Source organism: Nannospalax galili, unplaced genomic scaffold, assembly GCF_000622305.1.
Source record: "Nannospalax galili isolate Female #2095 unplaced genomic scaffold, S.galili_v1.0 scaffold1430, whole genome shotgun sequence".
Lineage (NCBI taxonomy): Eukaryota > Metazoa > Chordata > Mammalia > Rodentia > Spalacidae > Nannospalax > Nannospalax galili.
In genome coordinates this window covers 1,129,220-1,144,068 of record NW_008329126.1, presented here as the reverse complement: position 1 = coordinate 1,144,068, position 14,849 = coordinate 1,129,220, and the positions used below count along the sequence as shown (strand labels likewise).

At 38.9% G+C, this 14,849-nt stretch overlaps 1 protein-coding gene across 5 annotated transcripts in view; it reads left to right on the top strand.

Moving 5' to 3' along the window:
* Window positions 1–14,849, top strand: part of Acaca (acetyl-CoA carboxylase alpha) — a 284,858-nt gene that overhangs the window by 65,472 nt on the left and 204,537 nt on the right. For all 5 annotated transcript variants that reach the window (XM_029562520.1, XM_008831314.2, XM_017797626.2 and 2 more), the window contains 5 exons: window positions 1,495–1,604; window positions 2,390–2,471; window positions 3,652–3,750; window positions 5,745–5,851; window positions 8,607–8,717. In XM_029562520.1, coding sequence (XP_029418380.1) covers window positions 1,495–1,604; window positions 2,390–2,471; window positions 3,652–3,750; window positions 5,745–5,851; window positions 8,607–8,717 — 509 coding nt within the window. The remainder of the gene's footprint in view (window positions 1–1,494; window positions 1,605–2,389; window positions 2,472–3,651; window positions 3,751–5,744; window positions 5,852–8,606; window positions 8,718–14,849) is intronic.

Below are 14,849 nucleotides of genomic sequence, written 5' to 3'. Positions count from 1 at the left end.
CATACACATATACACAAAAGCACTCATTTTCAATCCAAATGTTATTTTTTTAATTTTTTAGAAGAAGCATTCATTACAGCTTTAACATACTCAATAACAATTTCCAGAGCAAAGATACATCTCTTTTAAAAGTGGCTATAAAATTTTTAGGTTCACTGTTGAATTAATATGGTTATACAATGTTGAACTCAGTATAAACCCTGTAAGGCATAAAATTGAATGAGTTTCTAACCTTTATAAAGGACCTCCATTTCATTTAAAAATACACTGTTTCTTTCAGAAAGACTCATTGTTTAATATTTATTTATTATTTTATGTGTATGAGTATATTGCCTACATGTATGTAAGTGCACCCATGTTGTGCAATGCCGTGGAAGTCAGAAGAGGGCTTCGGATTCCCCTGGAACTGGAGTTAAGAACAGTTCATAGCTGCCATGTGGGTGCTGGGAATCGAACCTGGATCCTCTGCAAGAGCAGTCAGTGCTCTTAACTGCTGAGCCATCTCTCCAGCCCCCTGAATTGGTATTCTTAAAAGTATTATTATATCCTGTTGTATTAACTGTTTTTTTTTTAATTATCATGATTTTTCTCCTACAGAAAACAAAAAAAAAAACAACATAATTTTGAACTATTTGATGGGTTCTGTATCTTTTAGTGTAATATTGTTTTTAGTGGAATTTTAAAAAAGGAATTAAAGTCTTAATTTACAAGATGTAAGAAATGTTAATAAATATGGTAAAGATGAACTGGCCTAATGACTCTAAGCCCCAATTTCTTATAAACTGAGATGCTAATTATAATCACATATAGGATTGCTGAGGGCATTAAATGAGATGATTTGTGTGTGCGTGTATGTGTGTGTGTGTGTGTGTGTGTGTTGCTTAGTATAGTCCCTGCACATGATTGCTTCAGTTTTTTGCAGTTTTTTGTTGGAGAAGAGGAAAAGGGAAACATATGGGAACAAATCCACAAGAGGAATAGTGAACAAAAAGAATGTAAAGGGGGAAAGTGATTATCTTTCTAAAAATTTTCTGAACTATCATTTACTCCCAGTATTCCAGATAAACTTTTTTTCACGTGCTAATCAGATTCCTGTAATTAACCATTTTTGCTGAGTCAATCTGCAAATCCCTTAGGCTATAATCTTTTCCCATCCTGTCCCAGCCCTACACCTGGAAAAGAACTTTCTTGTGGCACCATGCATGTAACTTTTTCTCAAATACAGTAGTTGTTCATAGCCAATAAATGATAGATTGATCAACCTATGCAATGTCATGATGACTCTTTAAAGTGCAATGTTTGAGAAGAGCTGGTTTAGGAGATTCCTAAATATGTTATTTAAATTCACAGTCTCCAATTAAATGATCTGGAAATTATCCCACTAATGCCGTTTGTGCTGTGGTTGCTTATGATAGTCCCTGTCCTTAGCATAGTTTTACTGTATCATATTTCAGAAGATAAATTATATATGTATTAATTTACTTGTGTTTTCAGAATACATTAAGATGGCAGATCACTATGTTCCAGTGCCTGGAGGACCAAACAACAACAATTATGCAAATGTGGAATTAATTCTTGATATTGCTAAAAGGATCCCTGTACAAGTAAGAGTCCTTTAAGAGCAAAGTCAGCCATTTTACAGTTAGTTGCAAGGGTAAATATCCAAAGAACTTTCATGTAAAGTTTCTTTTTTGAAAATTCTTAAATGCCTTTATATGAAATAAAAACAGACAAGGAAAGGAAAAGTGGAAAGTAACAGTTAAAAGTAAACATAATACATACAAAAGGTTTAGAAAGGTCTTTCAGAGATTATTTTTCTACTCTGTGCACCTCACCTGTGAGCTAGCCCAAGTAGGTAAAAGCTGTTTCCTGTGGAATATCTTAATGTAGAATGTGATAGTGTTTTAGAATTAGATTGTTTCTTCTTTTCACATTGTCTTAGGAAGTTAACAATAAAATCTTAAAGCCCAATGAAGGGAACAAAAAACAGCAACAAAACAACTCTAGACTCATGTGACAGTATTACCACTAGGTACGAAGGCAAGTAGGGTGACCAAAATAATTATGTGAAAGAGGGTCAGAATTTCTGTAAAAATCTCAAGAGAACCTAGCTGAAAGATTGTAAATTGAGTTTCCTAAAAAGTAACAAGGCTAGCTGAATCTTACCCATTTCAGCTCAGTTTTACCCTCTTGAGAATTTTGCCACAATGGACTGCTCAGTGTTGCTCTGTGGAAAGTTTGCCAGCAATTAAGCACAGAAGTTGAATTAACCATTGGGCTGCTGTAGAACTGTTTGACTGCTTGTAGTAGAGCCAGCCTGGGTAGAATAAGGCAGTTTGTGGTGTCCTTGATATGAATTTTAAGAATGAATCATTGTCTTCTGTTGTAGGCAGTATGGGCTGGTTGGGGTCATGCTTCTGAAAACCCCAAGCTTCCAGAGCTACTCTTAAAAAATGGCATCGCCTTCATGGGTAAGCCTTTTGGATCATGCACTATTCAGTATTTCTTTTGTCAATTTTTTCCATATTCTACTCTATAGTTTTACTTCTTTTGTTTTTAAATCAGTAAACAGCTCTTACCGTAGCCCTCTTCGTTTCTTTAAACCCCTGTTATTTCTTAGTCTGTGCTATTTCACTTCCTCTTGAGTGTGTTTTCTATCCCTGGGTCCTTTTACCTGAGCTTTGAAAAAGACTGATCCTTGAAACACTGACTTTTAACATTAACTTTAAGAAAATGTGTAGAGGAAGGACCTGTTATTAGATAGTAAAGGTAACTGAATACTTAGGGTACCCTGGAATGTGCCCTTAAATATGAATCAGCACCTTTGCATTTAAATGTATCATTTATATTCTGTAGGTGAGAGCTATTTCTTCTGACATTCCTGCTTTCATTGTGGCAGAAAGAAAAATGGAGGTTGTATGGCGCCAGTTGTTTCTGTGTGTCACAGAACTTCCACAATACTGATTTTGCTTTATGAACGTTATTAAGGGAAAAAACAAAAATCTCTCCTTTAGGTTCCCCTAAGATCAAGTAGGGTATAATCTTTTAAGATTGTAAACCTCAAATTTTTAATGTAATTATTTTAGGATATCAACTTACAGAAATTACTTCATTAGTTGGTAAAGGTGGACCATGAGTCATAAAATTAGATTTTTCAGGAATTTAACAATAGTATTTCTATATATTGAGTTTTCCCTGTGTGTAAAAAACTTACTACGTTGGATTCTATAAAGATACACAGATGAATCATAACACAGTAGCCACCATGGTCAAGTTTATTATCTCCATGATATGTCATGAATGAGACAAGACAAATACAAAAATAATTGTAAGACCAGGGGGTGGAGAGATGACTCAGGGGTTAAGCGCACTGGCTGCTCTTCCAGAGGACCTGAGTTTGGTTCCCAGCAGCCACATGGCGGCTAACAATCATCCTTAACTCCAGTTCCAGGGACCTGACAGCTGCCCTCTTCTGACTTCCGCGGACAGGGCATACACATAGTGCTCTCACATGCAAGCAAAACACTCATATATATATAAAATAAAAAGTTAGTTTTTAAAATTAAAAAATTATAAGGCCAGATATATATACCAGAAATGAGGCAAAAATGTTACTGTTAAAGTTCTTTCCTTGCTTTGTTTTGTTTTCAGGCCCTCCAAGCCAGGCTATGTGGGCTTTAGGGGATAAGATTGCATCTTCTATAGTGGCTCAAACTGCAGGTATCCCAACTCTTCCCTGGAGTGGCAGTGGTAAGAAATTATTTCTTGTTGGTATTTTTTTTGTATGTTCATTTGGTATGCGTGTGTATATGCATGTTCATATGTGGGGGCATATGTCAAAGTCTGGGTACACATGCACATGTGTGAAGGTCCATGTGGAGGCCCAAAGTTGACATTAGGTGTCTTCATTGATTGCTCTGTTGAGGCAGGGTCTGTAACTGAACCTGGAGCTTGTCGATTTGGCTAGTCTAGTCTGCTAGCCTGCCTCATTTTCTCTTTTGCCTCTGCCCTCTGATTGCTGGCATTGCAGGTAGCAGCCCCTATCCGGCATGTGCATGGGCTCTAGAGATCTAAGCTCTGGACCTCACACTTTCGTGGCACTCTTTTTCACTGAGCCATCTCCCCACCTCTTGTTTGTATCCTTTGGGGGAGGGAAAGTCTTTTTGAGACAGGGTCTCCCTGTAACCCCAGCTAGCTTGGAACTCTGTATATAGACCAGTCTGACCTCAATCTCACAGAGATCCACCTCCTTCTGCCTCCGAAGTGCTGAGATTAAAGGCATGCATCATCCCCCATCCCCAACTCTTGTTTGTATCATAAAGTGGATAAGTGAAGACGTATTTGAGGTATTTGAGACTATGGCATGGGCTTAAGTTCATTTAAACTGTATTCAGATATTTGGTACAAAAACTGATAACTCTTGACTTAATATATTTGTGATTTTTTTTTTTTCTTTTAAATCATAGGAATGAAAGTTTAGTACTAGGTGCTAATAATAACTAAACTGTGATCTGGAATGACATAGGGACTTGATTTGGAGAAACCCTGGGAAAATATATTTGAAGGAGATCAGATCTTCTCAGGGTAGACTGGAATCATCCTCAGGCAGGCTTGCTAGGTGAATGAAACTTCTGGAGTGCCTGGGAAGTAGCCTGGATCACTAGGAAGAACCTCAGCCCAATTCCTCAAATGTTAGCCTGACAGTGTTTTTTTGATGTCAGCCCGCAATCTATGAATATAGAAAATGAGATTAATAGTCACCCTTTGTCCCAGGCATGTAGAGGGCTACAAAATTTGGGAAATAATTTATTCTTGACAAATCCCTTAAAAAATATCATGTGAATTATTATAGCTAATAATAAAATGAGCTTTCCGTTTAATACTTTACATGCTTAACACACTGGGAGCAGACACACTAAAACCTTTAAAAATGGGAATGGTTATTTTCTTGAAGCTGAACAGATTTGAACCCTTGTTACTCTGGCTCTCCAGGGGGAGTGCCATATCCTCTCCAGACCTGCTAGGTCAAATAGTTTAAAAGGTTGAATTTGTTCTTGTTTAAATGGAGAGACTATAGTGTCCCCTTGGGGCTGAGTACAGGGACATTCAGGGAGCATGGAATCATGACTCCACTGAGGCCAATAAAGCTGCCATTGCCATTTCCAAAGGCTCATAAAGACTGAATTATTTCTCAGACTTCTGGCCCCAGAGCAGGCCCCAAAACACAAATTGAAGGTATTTTGCTTGCTGTGTTGCTTTGAGAAATATGCCATGCTTCTTTCTCTCTTCCCTCCCTCCCTCCTTCCCTTTCCCCTCCCCCTTTTCCTTCCTTCCCTTCCTCCTTATATGTCTTCTGTCCTTGCATTTTTGTAACTAGGTCTCTGCTCACTCTCCTAACTTTTTCTAGCATAAGAACCCAAAATGCTAGGCTATGCTTTAGCTAAATTCTATTATCTCCAAGGACTGATTAAGGTTTTATGCTAGCCTTCTTTTCTTCCCATCTTTTGTCAATATTTGATAAATATCATAGCCTTTTAAAGAAGGTGTCATAAAGCCAGGAGTGGTAAGACATGCCTGTAATTCCAGGACTCAAGAAACAGGCAGGAAGATTGCAAGTTCAAGACCACGTCTCTGCTGCATATGGAGTATGAGTCTAGAGAGGACTACATATTCTTTTTGAGACCATGCAGAAAATTGGAATGGACTTTCATAGTTGATCTTCAAGTCACTATTGTTTATTGCAGGTCTTCGTGTGGATTGGCAAGAAAATGATTTTTCGAAACGTATCTTAAATGTTCCACAGGAACTATATGAGAAAGGTTATGTGAAGGATGTGGATGATGGACTGAAGGTAGGCTTCTAACTCCAGGAATGATGCCTTTCAGCTGTCCAATTCTAGTTTACATATGGGGATTTGAGGCCTGATTTATGACATACCTGCACTAGCATAAGAGTTGTAAGACCAGGACAAATATTTATAGCGTGAGAAAGTGACTGTAAACTTAAAACAATTTAGTTTTGAAGCACACTGGTCACCTGGATAGAACATTTCTTAGGTGATTAAATCTGGGTTTTAAGAAGATACTGATTCTTCCCCTCTCTACCACCTATTAGTGTGTGAGAGAGGGCCAACAGGCTCCATACCTTCCCTGTGAATTCAGAACCAAGAAGCTAGGCAGATAGGTGTCAGAATGTCAGCATTATTATTATAGAGATGTTTGTAAAGCCAGGCATGGTGGCACATGTCTTTAATCCTGGTGGCACTCAGGAAGCAGAGGCAGGCTGATCTCTGTTCAGTTCCAGGCCAGCCTGGTCTACATAATGAGTTCTAGGCCAGCTGGGACTACAGGGAGACCCTGTCTCAAAAAGACTTACTTACTTACTTACTTACATTTATTTATTTATTTATTTATTTATTTATTTATTTATTTATTTAATTTATGACTTTGTGTATAGCAGCGATGACATTCACAAGATAAATAGAGAATTAACTAGGCTCACTCCCTCACTCTGGTTACTGGCCGTGTTAAATAACCAGTCTTCCCTCCATAGAGACAGCTTTTATCATTCAAAGATAGCAGAGAGCATATATTCTGTGTTGTGGGCTGGTCTCAAAGAGGAAGAGGTTGAACAGTACATGGCCAGTTTTCTTTCCAAATTGGTCAGTCAAATAATTTATGCTTTTCCCTTTGAGGGAGTGAGCCAAGAGTGGTTGATGGCATTTACTATAATTATTATCCATCTCTGTAGAAATGTGAGTCTAGAGAAAAGGCTTTTCCCATCATCACCCTTTCTTTCCTTATAGTTTCTTCCAGTTTGTTCCTCTTTCATTTGTTAACTAATTGGAAGTGTCAGTTATGCCTCTAAGTGGAGGATAGAAGAGGTATTGATAGAAAAATACTTTCAGTTTGACTTGTATGCTGCAAATTCATGAGGAATGCTGAACACTTAATTTTGCTCTATTGTTTTTTCTAAGATTTATTTCTATTTTTTTATTTATGTGTAACTGTGCATGTCTGTGTGTGGGTACCTGCATGTAGGTACCTGCAGATGCCAGAAGAGGGTGTTGGATTCCCCTGGAGCTGAAATTACAGGTGGTTGTGAGCCATCTGTCATGGGACCTGAACTCAGGTTCTTTAGAAGAGCAGCTAGTGCTCCTAACTGCTGAACCATCTCTCTAGCCCTGCTCTGTTGTTTATAGTTCAAGTTAACTGTTGTATAATTTTAAGAAAATTGATATTCCTAGTACAATTACAAATGTTTTATTCTATTTGCTGTAATTTGTAGAATAGTGGAAGCCCTTTACAAAGGGCTTTGTAAAGGACTAGCTATTTCACTTACCAATAAAAATCATGTTTTTTTCTGTTTATAATTGCAAACAGAATTTTCTGGTAAATTTAGAAATCTAGAGGCGGTTATAAAACTACCTATAAAACCACTATCAAGAAGTAGTCTCAGGGCTGGAGAGATGGCTCAGTGGGTAAGAACACTGGTTATTCTTGCAGAAGACCTGGGTTCCAATCCCAGCACCCACATGGCAGCTAACAACTGTCCGTAGCTCCAGTCCCAAGGGATCCGACAGCCTCTTCTGACCTCCGCAGGCATTGCACAACACAGGTGCATTTACTTAGATGCAGGCAATACATGCATACACATAAAATAAAAATAATAAATAAATTTTTTAAAAACAGAAGTAGTCTCTGTTAATATAGTCATTTATTTTTCTTCCCAGCCTCATTTTGTTTTGTTGAGACAGGGTCTCCCTCTGTAGCTGAGGCTGTTCTTAAACTCATTCTAGAGACTTAAGTTGGCCTCAAACTTACAATATTCCTTCTGCCTCAGCCTTCCCAGTTCTGGGATTACAGGCATGTCCCAACTCATATATTTTTTATTTTTAAAAAATTACTACATTTTGCCAGGCATGGTGGTGCATGCCTGTAGTCCCAGCACTTGGGAGGCAGAGGCAGGTGGATCTCTGTGAATTCAAGGCAAGCCTAGTCTACATAGTGAGTTCCAGGCCAACTGGGGTATAGGGAGACCCTGTTTCAAAAAGACAAGAAAAAAAATTGCTACAGTTAAAAAAATTTTTTTTTTTTTTTTTTAGTGTGTGTGTGTGTGTGTGTGTGTGTGTGTGTGTGTGTGTGCCATGTATGTTTAAAAACCCTTAAAGGCCAGAAGAAAGTATTGGATCCCCTGGAGCTAGAATTACAGGTGATTGTGAGCTGCCCAGTGTGGGTGTTGGGAGTTGTACTTGGGACCTATGTAAGAGCAGCAAGTGCTCTTAACTGCTGAGCTATTGCACCAGCCTCTAATGACTATATTTTCCTTTCTTAAGATTTTATTTTATTTTTTTGTGTTATGAGTGTTTTGCCTGCATGTGCATGTGTACAGCATCTACATGCATTGCCCAAGGAGGCCAGAAGAGGACTTCAGGGTTGTGAGACACCATGTGGAAACTGAATCTGGGTCCTCTACAATAGTGGCAAGTGTTCTTAACCACTGAGCCATCTCTCCAGCCCCATGACTGTATTCATAAATGGAAAAAATCCTGTTTTCTCTTTCTCTATTAATACCACTCTTCTCCATTTTTCTATTTCTTCTTGAAGGCAGCAGAGGAAGTTGGATATCCAGTAATGATCAAGGCCTCAGAAGGAGGAGGAGGGAAGGGAATCAGAAAAGTTAACAATGCAGATGACTTCCCTAACCTCTTTAGACAGGTAGAGTACAAGTTGGTTTTGCTTTTTTGAACTAACGTGTATATCAGAGATAAGTGATTAAATTTACACTGTAATGTACACATCCAGAAAATGTTCAGTTTTAATTTTATGTGTATCTAAGCTTTGTCTCTAGCCGCAAGGCTTCTTAATGGGGGTGGAAAGGAGTTAATGAAATATAATTCAATGTAAGTTTTATTCAATTATATAATTCAAGCACTAGAGTTTTTCTTACATGGTACACATGACTTATAGTATCTCTTGATGGCGAAAACAGGCAATTATTTTTCTTTTTTTAATCTTTGTGTTGCTGCTGTTCTGCTGACATTGTAGATAGATAAGGATGTGATATGATGGGTTGATACTAATCTGGTTGCTCTTAGGTTAACCAGATCCTAAGCTCTCTGATAGACCTTCCTCACTTGATTTGAAGTTGACTGCAGTCCCTTTGGTTTCCACCATGTCCACTCTGCTCTGTTGGCCCATTACTCTTTACCCTTTTGCCTTTGCCATATAGCCATCACACCCTGGCACAGAAACTTCATGGCAGGCCCTCAGTATGGGCAGACTGAGTAGTTCAGAGAGCTTATCCTATTGTCTTTCTGTGCCTTACTCTTTGCTTGATGTGGCTATAACATAGGTTAGTTGTAAAAGGAAGACAAGTTTTTATAATTAATTTTTCTCTGTCCAAAGTGTTATTTTCAGATGCTTGATTCATTTCTTTTTTTCTTCTACCAATACTCAGGAAGTGATAGGTCAGAAAAAAATAAAATTAGGAAGAAAAGTAGGACACAGGTTTTACCTTGTCACTGTGCTACCACCCCAGTTTTTGAAAAAGTATTTTTTATTCTTTGAGAATTTCATACAATGTATTTTGATCATATTCATCCCCAGCTCCTACACTTAAAACTACTCAGATCTACCCCTACTCTCTACACTCTCCCAGCTTCATGTCCTCTCTTTTTTTTTTTAAATATAATAACCCACCAATTCCAGGTTGTGCCATTAATATACTAGTGGGTATGAGGCCATCCACTGGATCATAGTTAATTTACTAGGAGCTGCATCCTTAAAAAAAACTAAATTTCATTCTGCCAGAAGCCATAAACTGTCCATAGCTCTTCAGATAGAGGTGTGGGCCTATGAACCCCTTCCCACTTCATGCTAGAATGTTGATTGGCTTGCTGTTGTGCAGGTCTTGTATAGGCAACCTCAGCTGTTCAAGAGTACAGCAGTCCTGTCATATTCAGGCGATATTCTTTGCTCCATTCTTCCTCAGCCTTTGGTTCTAGTCCTGACTAGTCCTGATTAGTCCTGAATCTTTCAATCCCCTCTTCCATGGTGGTCCCTGAACCTTGGGAAGAGGGAAGAATTTGTTTTTATATGGAGGTCCTTAATTTCTTATAATGATTAACTGAGTAACTCAAAACAATCTTCCCATTGGAAAAAAACTAAAAATGCTGGGTCAGGGGCATAGGGATGAGGCTCGGTTGATAAAATGCTTGCATAGCATGCAGGACACCCTGGATTTGATTCTAAGCACTGTATAAACCATGCATGGTGGTGCATGCCTATAATTCCAACACTCATGAGGTATAGGCAGGAGGATCAGACAAAAATAGGCCATATTCAGGGTGGTATGGCCATAGACACCAGGGGGATCAAAAGTTAAAGTTATCCTTGACTTAACTACATATTGAGGAGAAGGGAAGAAGAAAGGTTGGGTCAGATTATTTTTAAAAGCCTTTTTAAAAAGATTGGAAACCTTTCAAAACAGTAAAGAATTAGAAGAGAAACACAGACATGATCCTAGGACTTGAAGCCCTGTTTTTTATTGAGATGCCTTCTAATTCAAGAAAAAGTAACTGGCTGGGCATCATAGCTCACACATCTGATAGCGGCACTCAGGAGGCTGAAGCAGGAAGATCTGAAGTCCAAGAGCAGTGTGGACTACATAGGAAGACCTTACCTAAAAAAAACAGGAAGAAGAAAAAACTAAAAACTAAAACCGAAAACTGTTTTCATCAGTTTTATAAGACTAAGAAGATGACAAAATTTAGACTTTAGGGCTTGTTGAGCAGTGAGCAGGGATGCTATGGGAATCCTGGGGAAACTTACATTTTAGATTGGGATCCTAAAGGGCCCTATCACTGGAGAAAGAATGAACTAGAAATAGACCAGCCCTCACAGAAACCAAATCTCAGATTTAAAGTTCTCAGCTTGATTCAGTTATTACATTTGAGTGCTAATGCCCCTAATCATCTGCATGAGTGAAGCAAATGGCCCAAATAGCCATCCTTTCCAGAGTAAGATCACATCTAGAGCTTCAGACTTTTTCATGTGGCGTATTAAACACCTAGTTAAAAGTTAGCAGATATAAACTGCATGATTTAAAAATCAAAAACAAAAGGCAATAGAAACAGACCCACAGATAATTTAGATAATAGAATTGTCAAACAAGGGCTTCAGAGAAACTGCTTAATACATTTAATGAAATCAATGGCACAACTGAAAATTTTGGCAAAGAATTGGAAGGCATAAAAACGAAACCATCTAAGACTAAAAATGAAATAGCTAAAATTAAGAGATCATTATAGGACTGAACTTAATAGCATATTAGATAAAATTTAGGAATTATTCATTGGAAAACAAAAGAAAATTCAGACTCAAGCATGAAGAGAGACAAAAAACAAAACAAAACAAAACAAAACAAGAAAATATAGAAAAGGGCACTACATTATTTGCAAAGATGGACCATGAACATGCCTGTCTCTTTATACTTCTCACTATGCAGTGTAAGATTGCTTCTCTTGCCATCCACAAGAAGAATCCTCTTTTCTGCCCTTTGAATTTCAGCTGGCCTTTTGACTTATTTGATCTATAGAGTGTTAACAGAAATGGTATACAAATTCTGAAGCTTAAACTTCAAGTAGTTTTATATTTTCTACCTTGTCCTCTTGGAAGGAGCCCTCAAACTACTACGTGAAGAACCAGTTTTAGAATACTGGAGAGAGTCCCTATGAAGCAGAGAGGAGCCCTTCCAGCTGAGGCCTCTGAGTCCTACTAACTGACTGAGGACCATATTTGAACATGAAAGTGAGACTGTGTTAGACTATCCAACCCTACTTGAGCTGCCAGATGACTGTAGCTGCATGAGTGACAAGATCACAGCAGAGCCTAGCTCACAGTGCTGACCCACAGAATCAGAGCAAGTAAAACAGTTGTTGACACACGTCACCAGTTTGTTTGTTTTTTTGGCGGGGGTGGGGGGTGGTTGTTAGGTTTCAGTGTATAACTGAAGGGCTATAGCTGTAGCTCAGTGGTAGGAAATTTGCCTAGCATACTCTAGGCCCTAGATTCAATCCTCAATACTGAAAAACAAACAAACAAAAAAGGGAAACTATTGTCAACTACTGTCAGTGCATAACTGACAGAGAAACTGATGGTGAAAGATATGATTCTGCTATAATAAAAAATGTGATGTTGCTGTTAGAACTAGCTCATAGATAAAACATGATGGATGAGAAGGATATTAGAGAAGGTTGTAGGAATGGTGAATAAACTGTTAGTGGAGGCTGGAAAAGTAGGTAATTGTTAGAATCTGGAAAAAAGAAAACTGTGTTCTGTAATGGTGGGATAAATGGCAAAAAGTATTATCTGAAGTAACTTGAAACATAATGTAATTCATGAAGTCATGAATCCAGCTAAGAATCAAAACAAAATATTGAAGTATCTTTTAAGTGCTTCTAGTTGTTTATGCTAAATAATTATAAAATAATTATAAAAGATAGACAAGGGGTTAGTAATGTAGATCAGTTGGTGGAGTGCTTGCTTAGCATGTATGAGACCCTGGGTTTGATCCCCAGTACTATATAAACTGGGCATGGTATCACATGCCTCTAATCAAGTATAGAGGAAGGAGAATCAGAAGTTCAAGGTCATCTTCAGATACAAGCCAGCTAGCCTGGCTATGTGAGATGCTTCCTTAAAAACAAAACAAAACAAAATACAAATGAAGATGTTCTGATTCCAAGCAGAGTTTAAAGGAAATTCGTATAAAGCCCAGAACCTATTGAGCTTGGAAAGATGACTGTTTCTTATTTTCAGTCTTTCCAGCTGCCAAAAGATTTGCAAAGTAAAAAGTCTCAATAAAGATGGAGTCAAAAGTGCTCGTGTCTAAGACCTTAAAAATACTTATGTAGTATAAAAGGTCAGTTGCCTTCTCAGCTAAAAGACATTCTTCTAATACTTTTAAGGCATTGTCCCTCTCATACCCAAATTATAGGAAAAAATGAATTATAGGGCCTGCGGAGGTGGCACAGTGAGTAAAGTGTTTGCTATGCAACCATAAGGACTTAAGTTTGAATCCCAGAACTCAGGTAAAATCAGGCATGGTAGCTTATGTCTATAATTGCAGTGTTCCTATAGTAAGATGGGTAGCAGAGATAGGTGCATCCCTGGAAGATCCCAGGCAAGATAGCCTGGTATACACAGCAGTGAACAATAAAGGAGACCTTGCCTCAAACAAGATAGACAGCAAGGACTGGTATCCAAAACTCTTTCATCTCTATATGCCCTCCATGGCTTGCTTGCATTTGCACTTACATGGACACACACATACACACACATCACACATACATATACACAAAGACTTTTAAAATGAATTATGGATACGTGGTTGAGGTAAACAGTGAACCCCTTATAATCTAAAGGAAATAAACAAAGTCATCAAGAATTTTGTACTGATGATTGCATTAAAAGAACTAAAAGACAAAAATAGTTCAAAATGGAAAGAGACTGAATTACTCAGCTTCTGGTCTCTAATGAAATACCTGAGATAAATCAACTTTAAAGAAGGAAAGATTTATTTTAGCTCACAGTTTCAAAGATCTCATGTTCATCATAGCTTGGCCCAGTAGCTTTTGAGCCTATAATGAGGTAGTTCACCATGGTGGAAGTGTGTGGTTAAAAACAACTGCTTACCTCATAGCAGTCAAGCATCAAAGAGAGAGTGCAAGTGTGACCAAATGCAGTGAGTTTGCATCTTAAGTACTATACCAAACGCAGGCCTCTCTCTCCAGGGTAAATCAATTGCGCCAGCCACACCTTGACTCCCCTAGCGTCATTCACCCTCCCATCTCTCCCCACCAGTCTCTCTTCCTAGCCTTGGTCCTGTCCCATTCCTTGTCTTGGTGCCCCAGACACCTGGGGAACCACCACTGCTTCCTGATCCTTTGCATCCAGAACAACTCAGTTCCTTCTCGTGTCCCCAGGAGCACTGCATCTGGGCCTGGCCTTGCCCTCACCTCCGTCTGCTTCCCTGGGCCTGCATGAGCTGCAGCGTCTTTCCTGGACTCTGGGGCTGACCTTTCCTCTCCCTGATCCTTTGTATCCAGACCAACCCAGCTCTTCAGTGCAGTCCCCAGGAGCCCTTGGGGCAGATTCCCGCCCCCATCTTCCTTTACATCTCTGGGTGGCACAGCCACCAGCTGTCCTAGACCAGTATGTTTCCTGGGCCTGGCTCCCAGGGCAGTCCAACCCCCAAATGCCTGAGGCCAAAATCTTTCCTGGAAGGATCCAGACTTAGGAGAAAGCCTGAGGGCATCTGATCCTCATCTGACTTGGGCCTCTGTGGGAACTCCTGAAGATCAAAGGAGCCTGGCCACTACAATATAAAATCAAGAGAGAACCGGAAGCTTAGAGGAACCAGCTTTTCATGCCGGGAAAAAGTAAACCACAAAGACACATAAAATTCACAAAAAGAAGCAGACCTAAACTTGAAGGCTTGAGTCTCACACAAGATTCAGAAACTACAAAAGAAATTCACCATCAAAGAAAAAATAATAACATGAAAAACCAAAATAACATATTCCCATCAAATTCTAATTGTCCTCTAGAGGAGTACAATGAGAACCCCTTAGAGATAATTCAGGACATGGAACTCAAAAGAACAATTACAAACATGATAAAAGAATTCAGTGAGCCAGGCGTGGTGGTACACGCCTTTAATCCCAGCACTTGGGAGGCAGAGGCAGGCAGATCTTTGTGAGTTCCAGGCCAGCCTGGTTTACAATAGCGAGTTCCAGGACAGCTGGGGCAACAGGGAGACCCTGTCTCAAAAAGACAAAAAAAAAA